General features: G+C 42.0%; 1 protein-coding gene across 1 annotated transcript; it reads left to right on the forward strand.

The window, feature by feature from the left end:
• Positions 1-578: 578 nt before the first annotated feature.
• Positions 579-12,520, forward strand: LOC147060641 (BTB/POZ domain-containing protein KCTD16-like). Its single transcript, XM_085904909.1, has 3 exons — positions 579-941; positions 1,020-1,837; positions 11,270-12,520. The coding sequence occupies exons 1-3, from the start codon at positions 841-843 to the stop codon at positions 11,719-11,721; spliced, it is 1,371 nt and encodes a 456-aa protein (XP_085761035.1). The 5' UTR covers positions 579-840; the 3' UTR covers positions 11,722-12,520.
• The last annotated feature ends 12,555 nt before the right edge of the window (positions 12,521-25,075 follow it).

The raw sequence follows: 25,075 nt of genomic DNA on the forward strand, positions 1-25,075 counted from the left end.
TTCAAGTCAGTTTGATCTTCAAGATTTGAAAACGAATGAGGATTGCCTTAGATCTGTCCATGGTCCTGAAATCAGGAGGTATTTTTTTTTAATCGATGATGCCGATCAGATGGATTTTTTTTCAATTAAGCAATTTGGGTGACAAAGAGAAAAGCGTCTAGGTTGACTTCATTTCCAAAGTATAAAGCAGATGTTTAATGACAGCAGTGAGGCCCGGGCTGCGTTTGGTGCCACATAGCTGTCAGTGATGATGAGCGCAAGAGCCCCTCCCTCCCCCCTTCCTCTCTCCCTCTCCCTCTCTCTCTCTCTTTCTGGTTATAAGCGCACATGTAAATATGGGACAGCCTGTAACTGGATTAAAATGGGCACGGCAGGATGATAAAACCGCATTAGTCGCAATTCCTGCAGGTCGCCAGTGTTTGGGTGATTTTTGAACCCCCACACATCACATCTTTCACCATGCAAATGTCATTTGTCTTTAAGATGATGTAAGACATTATTGGACCTCGCTCTCCCATTCCCTCTCTCTCTCTCCAATCTCTCTCTCGTTTACAGCTTGACTCAACATGATCTTAAACCGTCTGCTGGCCGCACTCAGCACTTTGGAGGGATGTGGGTGCGCACCGGAGTCCCACTTTCATCCATTACCTCTACCAGCAGCTTCCGGCGTCCAGCCAGAGTGGAATTGTGACTTTTACGCACTGATCTTGAACCGTGAGAAAACAAGACGCTTCAGAAAAAAACCAAACGGATTTCTACTTTATTGATGGTGGTGAGTTACAGAGTGAAGATGATGTAGTCTGGTATCGCAGTGGATGCGCGTAACACGATGAGCTCGCGATGATCGATTGCGTTGAAAAAGGATGCGCACATTTACGCACGGACTCAAAGGATTTCAACGAGGGACACACCTTGGATTTTGATGAGCGAGGCTTCGGCTTGTGAGTGTTTTGCCAGCATGCATCTGCACCGCGCGCCCTGAATTTGACGCCATCTACCCACTTCCATTCCAAAACGAGATTAAGAGGAAAGGGGGAAATGAGCGAAAACTGCAAACCCGCCAAAGAGCCCAGCGCGGCGCAGAGCCCTCCATCGGATGTCATCGAGCTGAACGTGGGTGGGCAGGTATACTACACCCGCCACGCCACATTGACCGCATTCCCAAATTCCCTACTCGGGAAGCTGTTTTCCAACAAGAAGGGCTCCTCCAATGATCTGTCCCGGGACTTTAGAGGACGTTACTTCATCGACAGAGACGGCTTTTTGTTTCGGTACGTATTGGATTACTTGCGGGACAAGCAAGTTGTCCTCCCGGACCACTTCCCCGAGAGGGGGAGGTTGAAGCGGGAAGCGGAATATTTCCAGCTTCCAGATTTAGCCAAACTTTTATCGTCTGAGGAGTCCAAAGTCTTTCCGGACGACTACAGCGATTTGGACGATGCGTCCGTGGGCAGTGAGCAAAGGTTTTACCCGTCTTACTCTCTAGACAGGAGATACGGCTACATCACGGTGGCTCTGAAAGGAGCGGCGGGAGGCAAAGAAAGCGAGCCCGACTCCAAGAGTAGAAAGTTGCCGAGGATCTTCATCAGCAGCAGGATCGCTTTGGCTAAGGAGGTCTTTGGCGACGCGCTGAATGACAACAGAGACGCGGATCGTCCCCCGGACCGCTACACCTGCCGGTTTTACCTCAAGTTCAAGCACCCGGAGAGGGCGTTTGACATGCTGTCAGAAAGCGGCTTTCACATCGTGGCCTGCAACTCCTCCCTAACCGCCTCTTCTGTCGCTCATTACGCAGACGACAGGCTCTGGTCCAATTACGCGCAGTACATCTTCTACCGTGAGTCGAGTTGCACGCGCAACTCACGCACGCACGCACGCACGCACGCACGCACACAGCCATACCATAGAGCTCATTCCATAAGTTTTTTTCTTTGTGTTTCTGTATGCTTGCAAATAGACCTAAACTTTCAAACGAAAAAATATTTTTTTAATTCATTTATCCTTAAAACCACTGGATTAAAAGCAACCCAGTTTGCATTAAAAATATTGAACCCAGCAGTTTTATGGGTGTTCATTCATTCATCCATCCATTCACCCAGTCACCCATTCATTCATTCATTCATTCATTCATTCATTCATTCATTCGTTCGTTCGTTCGTTCGTTCGTTCGTTCGTTCGTTCGTTCGTTCGTTCGTTCGTTCGTTCGTTCGTTCGTTCGTTTGTTCATTCATTCTTTTATTCTCCAAAACAGTTGGGTCAAAAATGATCAAATTTAGGTAAAAAACCCAACCTTTACAATTGCTAAGTCAAAATTTGAACAGACCGATACAAACTTGAGTCAATTTCACCAAACATTCGATTGTTTTGAACAAAAACAATTTTACACAATAATTTTTAGGGTGTGGGTCAAAAGATTTATCTTTTAGCCTTTTCCTTGAACCAAAGAATTTGGGTCAAATGAATAACCCACAGATCAAGCAAAATTCAACCAAGTTATTTGAAATAAAAGCATTTTTTTCTTTATACGTACAATTCATACAATAACTCTTTATTCACAAGAGCTGTCGTTGTAACAACGCGCTTTACAGAACATAACAACACAATAGAACACATCTCATAAAACATTGGCACAATCAAATACAATCATATTCTTGTTATTTCAACTAGGAGTTGTTTTGGTTTTACAGAAAATGACCCAATACTTTGGGTTGTTTTGTGGATTATCCAATTTTACTCAAAAACTTGGATTTGCTCATGTTAAATTTTGACTCAACTGATTTTAGAGTGTATCATTACAGTAGCCTCACAGTTCTGGAGTTTGAATCCGAACTTTGCTTGTTTTTGCATATTCTAGTGATGGGATGCCCACATTCCCCAAACATGCACATTAGGTCATGTGGCCCAAATACTGGAACTGGCTACTTTCACAGCAAGCTACACAACACAACTCGGTCAAGATCGTATAAGAACAAGGGCCATAAATGCACGTCACAGTCTCTGAAGTAGAACCCAATCTGTTCCAGAACACTGGACAACCAATTTTATTACACTGGTCGTGTACAGTGGTGCATGCTGCTGCCTTTCATGCAGACAGCACAGCTCTGATTTTCAGCCAGTGTCCCGAGCCCAGACAAAAAATGGATGTGCAACCCCTCACTGCAAAAGCAAGGCGTCCCAAGCGGAATATAGCCCCTTTTTCTCTTCACAAGAATGCATGTTAGGCTAATTTACAACTCCATATTGTCCATAAGTGAATCTGAGTGTGAATGGAGTACCCCAGCTCTTGCCTAAGGTCATTCTAGGATAGGGGGTATTTAGAAAAAAATAAAGTAAGACAAAACCAGACCTTAATAATTTTCAACAATATTGAAATTGTGATTTTTTTTCCCCTCAGTAATGAAATTATTTTTTTCAATGTCTTCTTATATCTGTATGTAACAAATGATCTGTATTACAACAAACAAGCTCAATATACAAAAATGTTTTGGAGTCATAGGCTAGGCTAGGCTATCTGAGGGACTGATGTTTTTTGTTTAGCAATCGGTTTAAAAAGGGCTCAGAATTTCAAACTGAACTGATGCTTGCAGGGGTTGAGTCACAATTGTGCTGCACTTCAAGTACATGTGTCATACGGAGACATAAATGCTTACTGTGCCTGTGAATTATATAGCACCAGTCGGCAGCAGAAAAAGAGAACAACTCAAATCTGACTGACTAAAGTCTGTGCTGCTTTCTCCCATATCAGCTTTTTGCTTGGAGTTCTTCATCAGCAGAAGCCCGATTTAGCTTCAAATATGGCATATTTGCAAGGAAGAGTAGGACCATATGGCCAATTAAAAATCACTTTGTTCATTGTTCTCAATGCTTCCCTTTGGAATTCAGGAAGAAAATAAAAAACTAGTTGGCGTGTTCAGGTTGGAAGTGCAGAGAAGAGAGTGAGCGATGCGACTTCTCTCTAATGTTACAGTAGCCTACATTTGAAAGGTGCAGTAGCCTGAGCTGAACTTCACAACAGCATGTGAGTCATTCGACATGAAGGAGCAGCTCCAGGTGTAGGTTAACCCCACTTTCTGTTCATGAAAAGCTTCGAGAGAGGGGGTGTATTTTTTAGAGTTGCTCGAGGGAAATAATGAATTCTAAGAAGAAAAGAAAGGAACATGGAGAGAGAATGTAAAGGCTCGGGCTCGAAGGGAAGAGAAAAGTGAGCAGATTGAGGCCGGAGCGGATGAGCAAGAGGGATGAGAAACTAAAAGTTGCATGAGACCTGGCCAAGGGGTGCAGAAAAAAAAAAGGCAGAGGGAGCAAAAACACTGATAACAACAAAGGTCATGGGGTCTTGGGGGAGTAAAAAGGCATCATCCCATTTTGCTGCTGGTGGCATGGGATAGGCGACTCACATTGTGATTCGTGATAGGACACCGCGACCGGGGCCAGGACAGAGTTGTCATATTTAGACTGCAGCACATTGCTCAGCAGCCACTTTCTAATGCTGCAACCTGATTCTGAACGTGAGACATTGAATGACCTCGGCCAGGCACCCCTGATTTCAAATTGCATTTACTGTACTGTGTAGGTAAGGTCTTTGTAAAGTAAAAATAAATGTCTTTTAAAGTTGACACACAAGTAGAGAAAGGTGCTATTAATAACCCTGCCAGCTTGAATAATTAAAACCTTTGAAATTGTGAAAAATGCGCACACTCATGGCGCATAACAAGGCACACTAAAATGTTTATGCAAGCGGCGTATCTGAAGAGACGTTAGCTAACTAGTGATAATTGTACGTGACATTTACAGAAGCAAATTTGTCAAAGGAGGGCACAAGAACAAAAATTGTCTTATTGTTACGTGCCTCCCTTGTAAGTCAGAATTGTATGCCTTGGCATTTGGGTCAGAATAAAAGGGAAAACAATAACAAGGGAAAATCAATAGTGTAAACTCCACATTACTCTTTCTTTGAAATCATTAAGGACATATTTTGTGCCATTTTCCTGCAAGCAAGTTTGTCTCAATTTAGTTATCACTTCACTCCATTCCATCAAATGAGTGCAGTATTGCGCAATCTGTGTCTTTAGTCAAGGGACCAGTTAAGATGCTCAACTGCCATTTCTTTTCTATTCGCTCTATCGTCCCCTGCTGACAAAATGAACGATTCCATCAGCAGAATCTGTCCTAGGTGTGTGTGTGTGTGTGGGGGGGATCAAGGCATTTATCAAAAAAAGTGCTTGTGTTTTTTTTTTTTTTGTAGCTGATAGTGATTAAGTCCTCATTTAAGCAATTGCGAATCACGCGTCCTTTCAATTATTTATTTGTCCCTGTGGGGCCATTTCCAACGAACTGTTCAACAAATGTGTCATAAACAGTTAGCAGCAGTCACTGTGAGTATACTAAATGGCAGGCTTGACACTGCAATCCAATGTAGAATTGATTCTCTCTCACCGACTGGAGGTACAAACGTAACTTGTGGTTGTTTCTGTGCTTTGCAACCGACTTCCGACCAATCGGCAAGTCTGCCATTCACACATAGTCAGCTGGGACTGGCTCCAACTGACCGGTGACCCTGAAAAGGATAAGTCGAAAAATTGATGGCTGAGTGGATAGATAGCAGTGGGATGGATTTGCACACTTTTAAGTGACCCAAATCAGATTTACGGTACTCATTCGTAAGTGGTATGAATACACAAAATATGGATAGCGTATTTTCAGCCTCAAACAAAATGCGTGTGTGTTTTCAAATAGTTTAATATGTTCTAGTAGTTTTCATGGCAAGATTTTCTGTTTCTTAGGCTTTTTAAAATAATTTTATTTCCCAAACAATTGGCCGATGTCATACATGGCATCATACAATTCTGAAAAAAAAGAAAAATTGGTCGCTCAGCAAGTCGCTCTGGAGGCCATGTATGGCTGCCGACGGAACTGGTTAACCTGGATTTATTGGGGTGAGTGGTGTCAAAAAAAAAAAAAGCAGGATGAATTCCGATACTGCCAAAACAACGATTTTTTTGAAGGCAAAGAAGTGCAGTCAGTGCTATGCGATGACCAAGGCCATCCTTGCATGCATTCTACTTGTCAAAGACAAAAGTGAATGGAAAATGCCCCAGGCAACACAAGCAGGAATTGCAAACAGTTGCAGCACAGAGGCCTGGCAGAGCATCACCAGCGATGAAATCCAGCATCTGGTGATGTCTACGCATTCTAGACTTCAGGCTGGAATTGACCGGGACCTGATTATAGTGCTTCATTATTTGAAGTTTTACACTTGAATAACAGTTAAGAATGATAATTGCTGTACTGTTAAGCTTGCACCGTGCCTTTGTGTGTTCGAATAAAAGTTTCACAAAACCTCTGAGGTGCATTACATCACGGGATGGAGGCTTGGGGGAAAAGAGGGAGGGAACCAGCTAGCCCAGAGACCAAATCAATGCTATCATATGAAATGTTTGGTTTACAATACTAAATGCAGTCAGTACTAATTATTTTGATCAATTATCTGTCATTGTTTGTGTTTTGGGTTTGCGCGTGCGCAGTGATATCAGATGTACTGTAAGTCACCGAAATAGATACTATAGGCATTAAGTAAAGGTATTAGTTGAGATGCCCCTGAAGTTTAATAAAGACCCTCGGGTAGCAGCATCTCGACAGACTCCAGAGGGACTGCTGAAAGGGTTATTTATCACCAAAAAAGTAGGTCATCCCGCACAATAAGGACATTGGCAGTGGTGATATTATTCCTGTTAGGACTTAGAATTCTAAAACTCCCAGCTGGCATTTGAGGACAGTTTTGTTACCACTAATTATCTCTGGGGAACGTAAAGGGTGTTGGCTGATTAAAAAGCAATCTGGGATCCCAAAATATTTCCCTGTCTCCAGCCATCCACTGGAGACACAGTTTTGAAAGATGAAGGGTAACCTAGTTTAAGGGCTGCTTCATCAAGTCATACAATACCGGCCAGAGAAAAGGAATACGGTGAAGACTTTTCTTTCAACAACAAAAGGCACAAAATATTAAAAAAAAAAAATCAAATGTAAACAAACTGACTTGTCAAGTGGAGTCTTTCAAGGTATATGCCAAGCAAGTCGCAAGTCATAACATTAGCGGCTTCTGTAAGTCGACTTGAGTCATGTGACTCGAGTCCCTTACCTCTGGAGGAATGGAATCCATTCCCAGGATGTAATGCAGGCTAGGCAAAGATTGGACCCAGCTCGTTTGGAGTCAGAATGGATTGGCGATGCCTCTGACAGATGGATGGTGCCAGCCATGAATAACTCATCCACTTCTGATAGAGCACTTGTGCTGGCTGAGAAATAGTCAGAAGTAAGTCATGGCTGTGAGCCGCTGCCATTTTGCACTACATCACTTCAAGTAGACGTGCCGCCTCACCTTGGCAGTAAATGCTTTTGATCAGAAATGTGCAGACTCCAACATATTTGGATCAATCATTGAAAGCCGATCATTTGTATTTCAAAGTATGATGAATCGTTTGCACTCAAATCTGATCCTGAACTTTAAGACTCACTTTTTGGAGGCCAAAATGAAAAAACAAATAAATCAAGGATTATTGAAACGTGATTATGCTGTTAAAAAAAACCCATTTCTGAGCCCCATGAGGTCCCCCACGTGTAATATACTCACTCTTTTGTCAGTGTCTGGGTTTCAGCTCCACTGGCTGGCTGGGGGTAAGCACTTTATATTGACACATTCAAATATATGCAAATATTACAAGACGCTGCGTGCGCTAACTATCAGTTAAGCTGTGGCAGAGATGCTTGTGCAGCAAATAGGACCGTCGTGGTCAAAAGGATTTCTTTTCTGCTGTAAGGCCGGTCACTTTGCAAGGCAAGCTTTTCCCCCTGCTGCTGCAAGGGCACACTGACCTAATTCGTAAGCTAACAAGCATGTAAACTACACTCCTCCCGAGGCTGCGCTAGCTAAGCTAAAATGTATTTGTGCAGATATGAGACAGAAGGGCACGAGGCGCCTGAGACTGTTTGCAATTTACCTGGTAAATGAGGTTACTTGGAAGACAGTCTTGAAGTGCAACTGTTGATGTAACACCCACAAGATGTGTCAACGACACGCTTACCCAACTTTGAGACTTTTTTTTTTTGCCCAATTCCGATCATAGTCAACAAAGGCTGGATTGCGGCATGTCTCGAAAACATTATGCGCTGGTGTAGGATGGTAAAGTACATTCACAATAGTTCAAATTTGTAATAAAATGAGATGCCAGCACTTAGTCCCAGTGTCACTTAACGATGATGAAACCCACGAGGTAGAATCGTTTTGTCTAATTCAGTGCAATCATCCTCAATGGATGTCCTTGGGGGTTCAATCCCCGGCTGTCAAAGTATTCTTGAGCAAGACACTTGACACATCAGTAGTTGAATGAGGAGGCAGTGTGAGGCGCTTTGAATAGCCAAGCCAGAAAAGCGCTACACAAGTACAGCCCGTTTACCATTTCATCACGAAAATGAGGACTGCTTTATTAGTCCCTCGAGGCTACATAAGAGGGCAGAAGTGCTCACTTGGGCAAATATGACAAGATAATGCAGACAAACTCATTGTAAAAATTATTCCACCGTTAGTTCAAGACAAAATGGAACAAACAAGGCCAAAGAATAGTCATGTGGGTTCAGTGACTCGCCCGAGGGCACCTGTAATTCCCAATTCCTTATTTAAAGCTGCAAAAAAAAATGTCTAGTTCATCTTTTGCTGTTCACTGAGCTGGGATCTCGTAAAGTCCCATGACACACGTTGCTGTACATGACGTGTAGTTTTCCTCTTTTTTTGAAAAACATATTTTTCTAAGGCGCATTCGGAACAGAATATTCTTTAAGGCCAAGCCCCAGAACTGCTTTCCCGATGACGGACTGTATGCAAGAAGTGTGTTTAATTTAGAGGCAAGCAAACAAACCCAGTGACATTTGCGTTTGTCTGAGCACCCTGCCTTCGGTCCACGTCATGTCCTACTTCTTCTGCCATTTAGGACAATTTACCAGCTAAAAAGTGTCATTTTAATGAGCATCCAAGCTGGTGAAACGAGACCCTCTCCTGTCAGGACAAGTGTTCCTGCTCTCATTAAAGAGAGAATTTAGCTTAGCGTTGTTGAGAAATGCGGAAGCAGAGTCTGCTCCTGTCTCTTAATGTGGCGGTAACAGGATCTCTTAAGAGAGACTGTATGGATCTGAGAACAAAGACATAACGATCAATGGCTTCCCTGAAAAGATTTCAGAAAATGAACGCCCACTTGTTTAAACATACCCCCAAGTATGTATGTGTATCTTGGTATCATTCTTTAGTGGCATCTCCCTTTCTCTTTTCGCCACTTTTCAACAAAACTCAACAAAATTGTACATCAAGTCAAGTGAGTGAACTTCAATCTCAAATGAACATCATCCGATTTTAAGGTCACAATTCACTCAGAAAATTGCACACAGCTATTATTGGGAATTGGCGTATTGCCTTCATGCCCCCACCACCCGAACTCCAACCTCCATCCATTTAGAAACAATACTCACAACCCCGCCCCCTTCCTCTGGATACCGGTCACTAAAGCGCCTCCATCCATTTGCCGAGTGCTGCTCGTCTGCTGGACTCGGCTCGATTCATTTTCTGCAGGGGGGGGGGCGGGGGTTGATTGGCCTCTTTACTCATGGATTAGCCATTAAAAAGCTGTTAGTGACTCTCTTACTATCATTTCAATATAATCATTGCGTCTAGGATAAGGTAATTATTAGAGTGAGCGAGGAAAGGTTGAAATCCCCCCCCCCCCCCTTGAACTCCGTTCACAAGGGGCTAATGTACAAATTATTGCTCCCAATGTGATATCATAGCAACTGAGGACATATCATCATATTGGAAAAAGACCATTAAGGGGTGTTGCTTGCGTGGATGATTCTATTTCTTTATAAACGGATGTTGACCCTACAACTGTAGCTTCTTATCTCCGATTACATGGAAAATAGCGAAATAGCGAGTGATTTCCTCTGTGTAATTGACAACGTGGGAGGACATGTGGAAGGAAAAAAAGTTGAGAGCTATGAAGATGAAATGTATGCCTCCGTTGTTGTCCTGCGGTACAAGCCTCCGGATTACTTTGAGTGAATGGGGTAAATTACAGCGCTCAGTGAGCCACAGAGCTCCAACATGGATGAACAATAATGGGAGATAATCACACCTGGCTCTTGACATAGCAGTTGGTGTAAGTCCATGACTCAGGGGTGTCAAACTCATTTTTGTCACGGGCCGCGTTGGTAGTCATAGTTTTTCCTTCGATGGGCCATTATGACTGTCAACCCAAATAAATGTATGTAACGCCTCATATTATATTCAGTATAAGCCTCAAAACAAACTGATGAATCATTCATTTTCAAATCAGAAACTAGTAAAAACTGTTCAAATGTTTAAAAAAGATGTTTCTTAAAAGTGAAGACGATTTGCAATTTTCATATCGACACATCAATTCAATGCGCAATTTGTCTTCACGGACCACATAAAATGATGTGGCGGGGCCATATCTGGCCCCTGCACCTTGAGTTTGACACCCTTGGTGCATGTAATGGAAATGGATCAGATTAATTTTAGTTCCTGTTCTAGAACTCAGTCTAACTAGAATAGACTGCCATAACATTGACATAAACATATGATAACTCCTTAGCCCACCTCCACCACCATCAGAAAATGTATGGATTTATGACTACAAGGGCTGGAGGTCTATCCCAGCTGATTTAAAGCGAAAGGCCCACTACACCTGGACTGCTTGCTACTGATTCTGAAGAATGGGAATCGATCTTCTTGCCACACCATACGGAACAAAAGTGGTGAACATTCAAGAGTTCATTACTGACAGTGCCCCTAGAAAATATACAAATATATTTTCAATCAATCTCCAAATTAGATGGCTTGGATGAGACACAGTGTGCCCCCCCCCCCCCCCCACACACACACGCAATTTAAAATGCTTCCTGGGTGTCTTAATAAATGATATTATTCAGTCAATAAAAATGATTAAAAATTGCAGCACACTTAATATCCATTTGTCACTTTCTCACTTTCTCGGGGTAACTTGGGGTTATCAGAGATTTCTAATAGAGAAGAAGGCTGAGTTGAGGCTCTTCGACAATGCATGATACTGCATCAGTGATTATCATCTGAATAATGTTAATCATGTTAATAGCATACATGAATTTAATGTGTTTTAAAAGCCGAACCACCACGGATAACAAGTTAAAACTATAAATGTGTGTGTGTGTGTGTGTGCGTGTCATGTAGGTGGGCCCTCACGGTGGTCATCCTCACACTGTGACTGCTGCTGCAAGAGCCACAAAAGTGAGCGCGAGGGAGAAAGCGGCACTTCCTTCAACGAGCTCTCCACTTCCTGTTCCGAGACCCAGTCGGAGGCCAGCTCCCCTCAGGGGACCGTCATCCGCGGCCCCGTAACTCGACGCCCCAACATCCAGTCCCTGGACCGACCCATGCACAAAGTCTCCGCTCACATGATGCAGCAGGCAGAGATGCGGCGTAAGACTGACATGCTGCGGGGCAGGACCTTCGGGGTCCGTGAGCGAGAGGCTGCCAAGAGGAAAGCCAACAAGGAGAAGATGACACCTGAGCAGGAGCTGGAGAAATGCATCCAGGACTTCCGTCGCATTAGGATTCCCGATCGCTTTCCGGAGCGGAAGTACATGTGGCAATCGGAGCTCTTGAGAAAATACCGGCTCTGAGGATGGAGTGGAGAACGGCGTCATGTCACCAGGTTATAGTCAGCACCCACAACGATACACTTTACTCTTAAAAAATGCCCACCCAAAAAAAGAGCAGCTTGGAATTTCAAAATCTTTGGCATTCAAACTTCTAACTGCTCCACGATGTTTTGCATCGCCACCACACATACGCAAGAACACAACTCTGGTCTGAGGTGAAACTTAGGCCTCCCCGTTGACATTCTTATGTATCTATCGACCTCTCGAGATAGTCCCAATGGAAAGAGTGCATCACAAGCACAGTTTATAGCAAGCACTATTTTTAGCGAGATTCTGCACACAAGGCAGTGTGAGCCATTGATTTGTCAAGTGTAGCACCATGTATGATACGCACACGTATGAATCAGGTTACTCCTGTTGGGGGGGGGGTCCCACATCACTCACCTCTCTTTACGTCAAAGGCGGCCACAAGCAACAAAGCAACCTCAGGGGCAACATCTTGTCAAGCTACCACATTATCGATGTGCTCTTGTCCCTTTTTCACGTGCTGATGGTGCTTTGAGTTCACTTTGCTCCACGGATAACACAAACTTGTAATAGGCTTTGACAACGGCACTGCATGTCATTTCACTCTTATCGTAATTATGCAATATCACAAAAGATGGTGTGGTCGGATGGTGAAAAGCACTGCCTGGTTCTGTCTGCCATTGTAAAACATTTTGTCTCATGTCATTGTGTCTTGGATTGATGATTGATAAAGTGTATGTAATTCAAGTGGCTGTTGGATTAATCTTGGATTGTAAGTGTGAATAAAAGCAAATAAAAGGGTAAAAATGATGGTGAACCTTCTTGGTGCAGGCACTAAATCAAACTCATTGACAGACAATATTGGATTAATCATACAAAAATGTTTTGTTCTTCTAGGCTAGTTTGATGCTAAAAATAGAGACAAATGAACCATGAACTAATATAAAATACAGTTTATGCAGCATAAGTCTTAATGTGCGCATTGGGTGGAATTTTCTTTCTCTTGGCATTTTCATAGATGAGCACAATTAGAAATGGGCGTTTGCGCCGTTGTGGGACTGAACACACTTGATTCCTGGCTCCCTTCATTCCCTTTAAACTCTAAATGGAGGCAGAAGTCCATGCAGGAGATTGATCAGTAAATCAGTCAGTCAAAGGTCAGATTGCACAAATAATACAAACAAGTCTGTGGCTTTATCAATGTTTTACAAAACATTATATGTAAACATGCGAACTGCACTGCTTGAGCATTGAATTTATCTCCACTCTATATATAAAAAAAGGTCTACGAAAAAATTGTGGATCCGGATTAATCCTACAAAAACAAATGGAAAAAATATTTAAAGTTCTATTTACTTGGCCCTATCCAGTAACCAAAATGCTCCAAATTGATGCTGTATAGTTCATAGTGAACATACAATATTGTAATTTAATACCTCTCACATTGACAATAAAAAAAGGCAGAATGTCTGATACCACTGTGACCATTAGATTAGTCATCGGTGCCTAACGAAGAGTGCACAGACTTTGTAACTACACGCATCACATTTTGACGACTATTTTTAGCAAAGTCTTCTGCAGTTGCTAGTTTCCTCGTGGCATCTACAAAGAGCGTGGCCTGGGGATCATACTGCATGCTGGGTAGCCTTAAAACAGCCTGTGTGATGATAGATGAAACAGTACTTCTCTCCTGGGACAGACAGTGTCCTCAATGACTAGGAAAAATGCTGGAAGGGCTGCATAAGGCAGCAACGTGACAATATCCACATTTAGCGAAAAACACTTAATTGTGCTGCCACAACCCTTCTGTTAGGCACAGAAATGTAAAAACTGTTCATCCAAAGTTAACAAAACCCCTAACAAACATGTATTCAGTATTATTTATTGATGTATTCATTGATTTATTCATTCATTCATTTTTTTTTCTTTACTTCTTAACTTTTTGATTTTTTTTTTACTTTACTTTTAATTGTTTTTAAATTATTTGTTTGTTTGTCATCCTAGTAAATAAATATTGGCTGTGAACTGCAACAGATGATACAGATGGCCCAATTGTAGGCTGTTACATTGCATTTTTTGTGTGTGTGGAATTGATGGTTTCTATAATTGTGACATGATAGTGGCGACATTAAGAGGTGGATTAAGTCGAGTAAGTCTTCACCGAAAGAGCAGATGCACAGCTCTCCACTAATCAAAAGTATCCACTTCCAAAGCCATTTGGAGAGTCTATCAAAACCTAATCTGCTTTCCATGGCATTTTTGCTTTCTACTTAGTAAGACTCCTATCGCTATGAAATTCTAATAGGCTATTAAAACGTAAATAAATCCATGACTTTGTGCATATTCGTCAAGATGTGACCCGGCCGGTGCGAGTTGACCTTGGAGGCCTATCCCACACAAGCACCTGACTGTGGCCGTTGCCACTCCGCTTTCTCCACAGATCAATAAGCTCAGATCCTACCCCGGCCTCTCAAGCTTTATAGTGGATCGATAACCGGCATCCTCTTCTTGGATGCAAAGTTACATTAAATCTTAAATCAGAAAACATCACCGGCGCTGAAAGCCGGCTGCAATTATCCAGAGAGGGCTGCCGACCGACTTTGCACTCCCCGCAACGTCTCCTTTATAGTACAAGCCATCGCTGACAGCGTGATTACAGTCTTTGTAATAGGAAATTACTGTAAAGGCTGTGGGGAATCAGACATTTCAGAATTAGCCTGCTTATCAGAAATAGGCGACCAGACAAGATGGTTGTTCACATATTCACAAGAATAATGATGTAAAGCCAAGCAAATGGGATTTTATTTGTTTTATAGTGATTGAAGGGATTAACGTGTATTATGAGAAAAGTCTTGGCGTCTTTGTGGTTGTGAATCATGTTAATATATTGTCTGGAGTTGAACATCAAGACAGCGGATCATTTCACAGCTGGGAAGCTGCAAAAGAAAGATGAAATATTCAACTTGTCCCTTTCATGTGGAAGAAGTCCCAAGCTCCAAGACAAGGTGCTTGCAGCACGGTCTCCATAAATATCTCACTTTTATTTTTCTGCACTCATCTAAATATAGACGAGTGACATATCAGAGTTGAATAAGCATGAGGGGAAGTGAATGAAAATCTGGCTGACTAATGACAAGACCTAAAATCCTCCAGCTTCACCTCAGGCTCAGATCTTAGTGATTGATTTGCACGATTAATAATCACCACAGTGAATGCTGAAGGTTCAGCTTTGCATTGAACTAAATCACTGTGTGAATTGAGACTGCGTTTGTATGTATTTCAGTAGAACTATTGTCTGACCTTGTTGTTTGATGGTGTTCTGTGAGCTTTTTCTAAAATATGTCCCTTGGTGCAATAAAGATTGAAAAACACTGCTGTAAATATTATGCCATAAATCCAAGTCCCTGTAAAGTGAAAATAAAAGTCTTGTAATTTCCACACACGAGCGAAAAGAATGTTGTTAACAACCCTGCCAAATCTGAAAGATTACCAAGTATATAAATTGAGGCTTTGGAATTTTTCCAATCATGCTTTTGTCCACACACTAAAATGCTGCAGGCATGTCTACTGGGTGCACTGAAACCAAGCCTCAAATGTCAACTGTCAATCAAATATCCCTTCTGCAACTTGCAAACATGGATGCTACTTACCCGCTCAAAGCCTCCGGTGGTTGCAGTATAGTATTCCCGCTGAGTTGTCGCGGGGCTTTTCCATGGCGTAACAACGAGGCACTCGACTCTCGTGGATTTTCTTCCCAATGTGTTCACATTTACAACCAACAATCATACACTCTAAAACAGCAGATTATCTGGAGGGAAAATGCTTTTTTGGGCTAAAGCATAGCTCGCTAGCTAACTGCATTTCCTAAAAGTGCAATTCAATCAAAATTTCAATTCAATCAAATTCTTATTTTGAGGCTGATTCAAATATTTGATAGAACAGAATTCCAATAACTGATTAATTGGACAAATAAATACAAAATAGCTATAATTAAATCAGTCAAGGTCTGGTTCTTGTATCAGTTTGCACGTTTTTACACATTATCTTCACATTTTTACAGTGTATTTAGGAACAAACTTTTAAATTCACTTGACCGGTTGTTATACAAAAGTACTATACAAATAAACTTGACTTGACTAGTAAAACAAATAAAACAAAAGTTGAATGTTTATTAAAAAAAGAAAAATCTCTAGAACAAATCTCATTAAAAATCAATTGGTAAACAATTTATGATGTCAGAGGTTTGACCCCGGAACAATCCCATGATTCGCTACAACAATGGTTCAAACTAATTGGAGGTCAATCAGGAACACGTTGTGTTTGACCTAAGCCGTTCCATTGTACAATAATTGCTTTTTCACCGGGACACAAATTTCTAACCTCAGTACATTGAGGAATTTATTTTTTATTTGTTCCTTCGGCCTGATTCTGCCAAGTCCATTGTGTGGGAGCACGAGCAGAAGCACTCACAAACGTACCCAAGGAAAGGAATGACAAAAAATGGTGACGAGTGTCATCACCATCAACCCTGACAGACGAGTGGGAGCCGAATGCTGCATGAGGCCTTCCTGCTAGGCTGCAAGTGCGGGAAGAGGAGCAGTCTAATTGGCGTCAAAACCTCCTCGGGAATATTTACAATGAGTCTCCCTGCACCCAGCTCCCGATCTTGCACGGGATTTATGTTATTGGCAGAGTAGGGGTTGGGTTAGAACAGGCTGGGTTAAGTGTCACCCGCTTCTATTGCCTGCCTTTTTTTTTTTTTTTTACATGTTGGCGACTTGAAATGCAGATTTATGGCAAATGTTTTGTGTCTTGGGCCAGACTCAAAAAACACATCACCATCTGGCATTCAAAAATTCATTTGGTTCCAAAAAAATACATACAGGCGTATTGCTTCATTTGTCATCAATATGTTTTGATACAATAAAATGCTGAGCCAATGCTAAAGTCATTTTGTTTTCTAGTACGAGTACTAAGAAATAAATGAAAGAATTGATTTTGAATGGTTTGTGTGTCTATTTGCAGATTCCCCCCCTCATTGTGCTAAGTTATCAAAATGGGTATTGTTTATAATTGACAGTAAAAAAAATCATTTGCATGTTTTTTGTTTCACTTCAGGAGTTGAATACTTTTACTGTTACTTTTTTACACAGATAACTGTACTTCTACTTCCGTATTGAACGTGCGCACGTTTGCTACGTACAAGGACTATATCAAAAAATCAACTTTTACAAACACAACAATGCTCATCTTTATGACACCAGACTTGTAAAGGTGTAATATTCGATAGAACTCATACATTGAATGTGATTATTTCCCTCCATTATTGCATGCACAAACACATCGACACTGGCAGGTGTCACTCTGTAGTGCTGACTTCAGCAGTCCTCAACTGAGTGTGCTTGTCCATTTGTTTGGCGCCCAATGTGCTCCCTCAGCTCGCTCCACTGGCGCCAGCACTGAGTTACTGCCACCGACACACACTCATCGACATCCTCAGACACCAGCATTCACCGTTAGTTATCACTCTAAGCATCCAGGAAGCCATCCTGGAACTATTCAGCAGTACTCCACTCTGCACTGCGGTCTCTGTAATAAATTCATTGATACCTAATATACCTTATATATCATATATACCATATATTAACATTAACTTTGGAGTCCACTTATGAGCCGTACAGGTCCAGTAGTGTAACATCTTCAGTATTTGTGACTGTGTGTAGTTGTAAAGGTGAGTAGAAAGCTCCTAATGAGACAGAATGTCCCAATTGGGGGTGGGTGGAAGTTCACTGCACTCACCTACAAATCCTGTGGGACAAAGAGTCCACAGTGTGTTGAAAAAAAAAAAAAAAAAGGATGTGATGTCACACAGGCGTATTTGAGGCTGTGGTGTATTTGAGGTGTCCTCAAGTTTTTTTTTTCTTTGTTTTAATGCCTCCACTCTGCAGCTCTGGCGAGGCTCATTTACTATACAAGCAAAGTGTCTTGGACTATGTCATTTTCTCCCTCATTACCCTATCCCTTCTCCCAAGGACTGCTCTGGAGACTACAGACGCTCAATTAGGCCGTTCTGACCGGAAATCCCATCCCTCATAAATCACCTCTCAGGACTGCTCCTGATCACTGGGAAGAGCATCTCTCCGAGCAGGCCGGCAGCTGTTATAAATCTAAGGTGGAGTATATTGCAGGGGGTAAAAAATTGCCTTACACTAAGCCGTAAATTGGCAAAATCCTAATGATACCAAAGAATGAACGCAGGAACAGCTGTGGTGTCATTGGAGAGTGAACGAGGACGTGCAAACTTTGATTTAAATTTAACATCACAGTTAAACGCAACATTTATCGGCAAACTCAGCTGTTTGCTTCTTACATAATCAACAATGTAATGTGACCTATAAATGCATATCCTACCTTTAGGCAAGACTGTTTGATAAAAGTTCCACAAATAGCTTCAGGTACTTTTCTTCTTTTGGAACATTGTTAGAGTGCAGCAAAATAGAGCCTCACTTTTAGCGATTTGCTCTTTAACAAGAGCACTGGGAAAACCTGAGTCCATAATGCAATGACAGTGCAATCCCTGCATATGGGTTGGGTAATCTCTGTATTAAATAATTAGATTTTAATTTGACTCCAAGGCAACCAAGACAGGGAGAAGGAGGGGCGGGGGTCAGGTTTAATTACAGCGAATCGTTCATCCAGCCCATGTGTGATGTGAACATCAGAGTCACGCTGACACCGAGGAAGGTTCTTTCTCGTTCTCTTTGAACGCCAGCGTCTGTTCCTCACGTGAGGGGGCGGCAAAATCATTACTACACAACATAGTATGTGCAAATTATGTAGGCGTCATTAAAATGATTGTAGCTTTGCTAGAATGGAGGACGGAGGGGGCGTTACAGCAATGTCGATATACATCTCGAGGTTAACACATAACGTTAACGGTTTTATGGTTTATTCATGGCCTCGGGTGTTTTTCAAACAACATAAGATAAAGACAAATGGTGGATTTTTCTCTTTGTTGTAAGGTAAATACAAAAGGACATTGTTTTATAATAAACGGCCGATTCGTCGGTTATCGGAATTTTATTTTGGCAACTATTAGAATCTACATCTGCCCCGCAATATCCGTATCAGTTGGTCCTTAGCTGTTCTAGTAAACATAGCACAAAAGAAGGTATTTTTATTCCAACTATTTTTTTCTCGCACAAAACAAACAAACAGTGATGTAGTAGGCATGTAAGAATCCCTTGAAATTGCCTGTGGAGTGAGAGATTAAAGCTGCCGGAGATTAGATGTGGTACGTACACAGATGGTGTGCATGCCCGTCTGACCCGCTAACATTGCCACGATTACCGAGCGTGCGCTAAACATGTCACGAGCATGCTGCCCTCTCCCGTGCCGTTGTATTTGTTCCCTGCTACTCTTATTAGATGCCCTCTTGACCTTTGGATTTATCCCCCTGATTTATTGATTTATTGATTACTGATTTATTTTGACATCACATTCCTTATGTCTTCGTGGTGGTTTTACCTCAGACCACTTTGGAGTTTTTCAAAAATTAATGAGGAGTCCAATAATTATTCCAGTGGGTCCCCAGTTGCGTATAATGGATTATACTGGAATGCAAACATACTGATTTACCCAAATGAACAAATTCTCTCTTTTTCATATATTTTAGTGAGACTCGCCGCTAAGAGCTGAGGCTCGTTTTGGAAATGAGTGATTCACCAATTTCCATGTGAGCGCCAGACTCTTCCGCATGAAGCCTCGGAACGACCAAAAATTGCGTATTCCCAAAACATCTGCTGATATGTTCCAGGCCAGGCCTTTCCCTAGATTTGTGGAGTTTGGTGTTTTCGTCACTTGTGGTAATAGCAGGCCTTCCTAGTATGAGGAGAATTGAAAGCAGCGGTCGGCGAGAACAACACAAAGCCAAACACGTTGTCAGTCTTCCCACAGTGTTGACTCGCTCGCCTGCTCATTAATCCCCATCGGCCCATGTCACCGCTCGGCACGAGGGGCCAGATTACTCCCATTTCTGGCGTCCGACTCTCATTTAGCCCATACTTCACACCATTATTCAACCATTCAGCCATAAAGCAAATGGTATTTATCTCAAAGGCCAGAGCACCTCAGGGAGCAAACTAGGAAGCCAGGAGAAGGGGAAATAATTAATATGAGTGTGAAAGTAGAAAGTGACTTCTTTTGGAAGTATAAGCCTGTCATCAGTCATCCAAGAACACAAGAAACGGCTGAAATGAGCTGGAGAGGGATTTGACACAGATGTCTGACATTCCCATCTAATCCTTCACCACAACTGGAAATGCCTGGATGGAATGGACTTGATTGCCATGGCAACACACGCAAAAAAAAAATAATAATCCCGCCGACCCTTAAAAATTGAGGTGATTGAGTTTGATTTGGATTTCAAATCACTGGCCGGCTACCATACGGTGACTCAACGAGGAAGCTGATAATTAGTCAACATCATGGGCAGGGCCCACAGTCCATTATCATCCACAGCCATGAAATTCTTTTGCTACGGCTGCGCAAGCCTCTTATGGAGCAGGAGCAAAGCTTAGCCTCACGTGTAACGCTGATTCCATCTGTTCTCATCTCCATAGCTCAGCCTCTCTGCCTGTCATTTGTTTTAATGCCAGACAAACAATTCCATCTTACCGGAGGACATTAACATCTGGCTTGAAAAGTGTACATTCCAAGCCAAGCCAAGGTCAGAGCAAGTTCCCAGGATAACCTGGATGGTGCAGACCTCTTTGTGTCAACAAAGAACCAGACGGTTTATGATCTGGCTTCTGAATGGCATTTGGTGTCACCTTAATAATTTCTGACATAATTTGCATCACGCCCGTGCTCACATAATCCAGTACCGACAGATGATTTGATTTACTTCTTCCTTTAAACAATCCCGCTGTGTTTGTAAAAGACATATAAATGTGGAAATTCAATCTCCATTTATATTTCAAATTATGGAGTTACTCATCCTATGTTTTCTCAAATAGTTTCTGTTCATCTAAAAGACACTGCTTGACCCCCACAAAAATTTAATCTAGTTTTAATTAATTTGTAATTTTTTCCCAGGATATTGCTAATTATTTGTTCGCATGCACAGTGATCAATTAAATCCAAATTCAAATTAAATCAATTTCCAGATGATCAATTAAAAAAAATATTAATTTCAATATTATGCATGTGTTCTTTTACGTTAACGAACAGTTTTTCATATAATTGTGGGTCAAGTAATTGGTAGTTATATGACTTGGGTTACGCCTCCACCTGACGTATTTCGCCACCATCTTTCAGCTATGGGTATCCAAAGGAGACAAATTTCGCAAACGTAGTCCATCAGTGTGTATAAACTACAAATGCACAGCACTTGCTTTGTCACTTGAAGGCTTCTAGAAGGCGTTTGTGATGACATTTTGCTTGTACTGCTGCCAAAGTAATTTGTAGTAGGCTTGAAGGGGGCGGTCTCTCTGTGGCATCGTTGTGCACATGCTTGGAACTTGGGTCGTTGCATTCTCTTAGTTCAACACTAGATGACAAGTTCATTTTAGACATTGGAATTTTACGAATAACAGCATTTTAACCCTATGGCTAACCAAAACAGGAGCACCGACCGTGCCATATAAACAGTCACTCAAGTGTGGAATAAATTAGTTACAGCACAGAATGAAAGAGTATCTAACCCTAAAGAGGCATCTTTAAAGTTTAGCAAAACAGCATCTTGTTTTTTTTTCCGCTCAGTCCTTCCACTTCTCCATATTAGTCCTTTTTTAGTTCAAAAACTCCACTTTCACATGACATAAACTAGTGAACTAGTTTATTATTCATTTATTTATTAAAACACTAATGTCCACAGTATTTAATAATGTCTATGATTAATAAAAAAAAAAAGCATGTAGAAAATGCCCCTTCTACAAGCAGCTGACTAAATGAACACCATTAAATGTTCTGAAATTTACGGGGAGCAAACAACATCGTACGTAACTGCCCACTGAATGGGAATTAGGCACACAAACAGCACATCAAAGCATACATGACTGCTTGTGTTGTGCGCATAGATTACTTTTATGTGCACACACGCCATGCCACAATAATCCTACTAGTGTAGTGTAGGTTTTGACGCCCAATGAACGCACAAAATTTTGGAATCTGTGAAGCATGTGATGCTATGTCTCCCCATACTAAAATAATCTCTGATTGCTCACTCAGTGAGGTCTCAGACTCTGCTGCGGTTCTTTGTTGTGGATGCTACATCATACTTTTACGTATAAATAATACAAATTTAAAATTTTGAAGAGCGGAGCAGTAGGAATAAATTGTGAGTTGCACAGTGCTGTTGCTTTGAGATTTGTACACCGCAGAACGAGTGTGCGCAATAAACAGACAATGAAAATAAAAATAGTCAAAAGAAATGAATAAGGCAATGATTTAAATAATGGAGTTTTAAAATTTAAGCCAGTTTCTAGGTTCAGAGAGAATTAAAAAAAACTAGATGCAAATCCTCTTCAAAAGGCAGGCTTGATTGGCTGCCAAAGATTTCATTTTTAATTAAGATTGCTTATCATATAATAAACACTTAAAACAGATCATCTTTCTGTGGGTTCACTATGAACTTCTGTGGGCCTCTCAGATAATTTGATCTCAGGGCCATGGGAGCAAGACTTCACTTTTTTTTTTTTTGCGTTTGAGTGCTCTGCTCCCTCATCAGGTTCAATAATGGACCACAGTGAAGGGAAGTGGTATCATGTTTCAAGTCTTTTATGTCAGGAGAGGACCGGCTAGTCACATACACAGCCTGACTTATGACCAGCGGGAAAAGTTGGTGAAGAGAGAAACAGAGAAAGGCGAACAACAAGCACTCAGAGAGGTGGAGATTGTGAGATGCAAAGAGGAGGCAGCTGTCTCCGAGGTGTGTGTGCGTCCTATATTTAGTTTCCCTAATGCACATCTTCCAACTCAAACAGCTGCTGGAGCATTTGCATAGCAAAACACTTGAGCTCTGTTGTTGTTTCCTGCAGACAACGCCGGTCGATTCCACGCAACAGGGAGGCTTCTGCTGGCTCAGGTGTAGTTTAGCCGTACAAGAGGGCGCGAAGGCCCGCCTCTCAGTCCTGCGGTTATTTTCTTCTGAGCGTGAGTTACCTAAGTGCAGCCGCGCGACAACCAGGTGGGGCGTCACATGACCCGGAGTGCTGCAGCTGTGCAAGACGCCAGGAAATTGCTTGTGTCCCATGTGAGCATGTGAGTGGGACACAGCAAGCCGGAAGGGGTCATTAATGGAGTTCGTCTAGCCCATGATGGGAAGGGATAGCAGAAAAGTAGCTTCTTTGATAGACTGTGCATTAAAAAGAAAAATGCGTGTAGTTAAAAAAAAAAAACCTTCATATTTTAATATTTAAACCATTGGATCAAAAATAACCCAATTTGGGACAGAAAAGGAATGAACCCTTTTGACACAAATTTGGGTAATTTTTGACTGTTTTTCATATACACACACACACACATACACACAAAATGCTGTTGTTTTCCTAACCCATTAATTGGGTAGCCATTTCTCGGTAGTTTTAATTTAACTCATCAGTATGGGTAGTTTTAAAAATCTTGACTGACGTCCTGGGTCAAATTCTCAACCCAGCACCGATTTGGTCGCTCTTGGTTAGCTGTTTCACCTATTTTGGGTTACTTTTAACCCAGCAGTTTTGAGAGTGTGAATGTCTTGAACATTCTAGGCCCGAACTAAAGGTTGCTATTAGAAGTTCCTGCAAATGTAGGTAGGGGAGCAACATAACCCAGAAGTACGAAAAGAGGTTGTTTCATTTATTTATCAAATGTAAAATATTTATAGGATTCAATCTACTGGCAGAGGACGACCAGGCAGAGCAAACTGTGGGTGGAAGAATAGCAAAGTTGCTTTATGGGTAGCTGTTTAAAAAAAAAAAAAAAAAAAGCATGTGGTGGAGAGGCTGCCTGCTGCTCTGCATACATTTTGGTCCTGAATTACATTTGCCGAGCTTTCAGGGAGTTGGAACTGAGTAGGTCAGCACACCGGGAGCCACTAATGCGTCATTATGGAGTCGTCGACTGACACTGGGAGTGGGACACCTCGGCCGCATAAAAGAAGTCTGTCTGTATGTTTAGACACGAGAAACCTGCAGACGTTCCAGTTGAGCCAGTTTAGCGAGAGCGCTGTGTTTTCCCTCCAACGGCAACTCCTTGACGCATCCCTTTACAAAGTTCATCACAGGGCTTCGATGCACCTTATTTGGTGTTAATCCGCACCAAACTGCTGTGTGAGGATTACACATTTTGACTGACGTCGCATTCAAATTAAACTCCCGAAAAAGACATCCCCTCTGACGCACATCTACCCATACGAAAGACAGATGATCAAAGACAAAAGGGTGGATAGGAACTTGGGGGTGGGGGGGGGGGGGCAATGCAGCGACAAATCACATTTAGTGACTTAGCAGCGCTCTCTGAGCATGGCGCTATTTTAAATAAAACATGAAAGCAGCAGAAGAAGGCACTCCTCCGGATGCTGTGACTTGTGACAAAACATGATATTGTGAGAGACAGCACACCCAGCTCGGAGCGACCCTTGGGAGGACTCTACCCTCCCCTTCAAGTGGACTCTAAGTGGAAGAAGCGGCAGTCGACCACGATTTGCTTCGAGATACACATCTATTTTCTGTATGCGACAACTATGTTTCCCGCACAAAACGATGGAAATCTAATCAAGGGTCCAACTGTCATACAAGTGTGAAAAAGAAAGACCCGATAGATCTGTATATGTTTGAAGCTTTCCTAAATTGTTTGAATCAGAGATGCAAGTGATTTTTTTTTTTCGAGAGAAAAGAATGAACAAGATGATAAAGTATTAACTGTTTTATTTAGATTGCTGAGTGCAGCTAGCTACAAACGGGTTGAGCTGTTCATTTGACCGCGTTTGTACCGCATTATGTAAGCGTCATCATTGTTTGCTGATGTAAAGGAGCAGTACAAAGAGCGCCAACACCTTCCAAATGGCCAATTAGTAAGCAGTGCATTTTTTGATGCTCAATGACAGAAAGCTATGAAAACACCAATCACTTAAATAACGTGATTCTTCATTGAATGGGCAGATGATTCCGCTGAGTGGGCACGGCTCATCTCTGGGTGGGCGACCCCATCGCCACATCCCCTCGTGGTTACTTTAGAGCGCCTCGCTGTGGTGAGGAAAAGCCTCACAATGACCTGCCAGCGGAGGCCCAAACATGTATTTATGTGTAGGCATAAAATAGATGCTAGACAAAGCCTGTTTTCCCACGACTCAACTGTACTTTTCTTT

This window comes from Syngnathus leptorhynchus, chromosome 2 (genome assembly GCF_054491065.1).
Source record: "Syngnathus leptorhynchus isolate UIUO chromosome 2, UIUO_Slep, whole genome shotgun sequence".
In the NCBI taxonomy this organism is placed as follows: Eukaryota; Metazoa; Chordata; class Actinopteri; order Syngnathiformes; family Syngnathidae; genus Syngnathus; species Syngnathus leptorhynchus.

What these genes read in the sequence shown, in the direction of transcription:
- LOC147060641 (XM_085904909.1), top strand. Translation starts at nt 841, where the DNA reads ATGATCGATTGCGTTGAAAAAGGATGCGCACATTTACGCACGGACTCA. An exon ending in GATGAGCGAGGCTTCGGCTT is followed by an intron (nt 942 to 1,019) that starts GTGAGTGTTTTG and finishes TTCCAAAACGAG; the next exon opens with ATTAAGAGGAAAGGGGGAAA. An exon ending in CGCGCAGTACATCTTCTACC is followed by an intron (nt 1,838 to 11,269) that starts GTGAGTCGAGTT and finishes CGTGTCATGTAG; the next exon opens with GTGGGCCCTCACGGTGGTCA.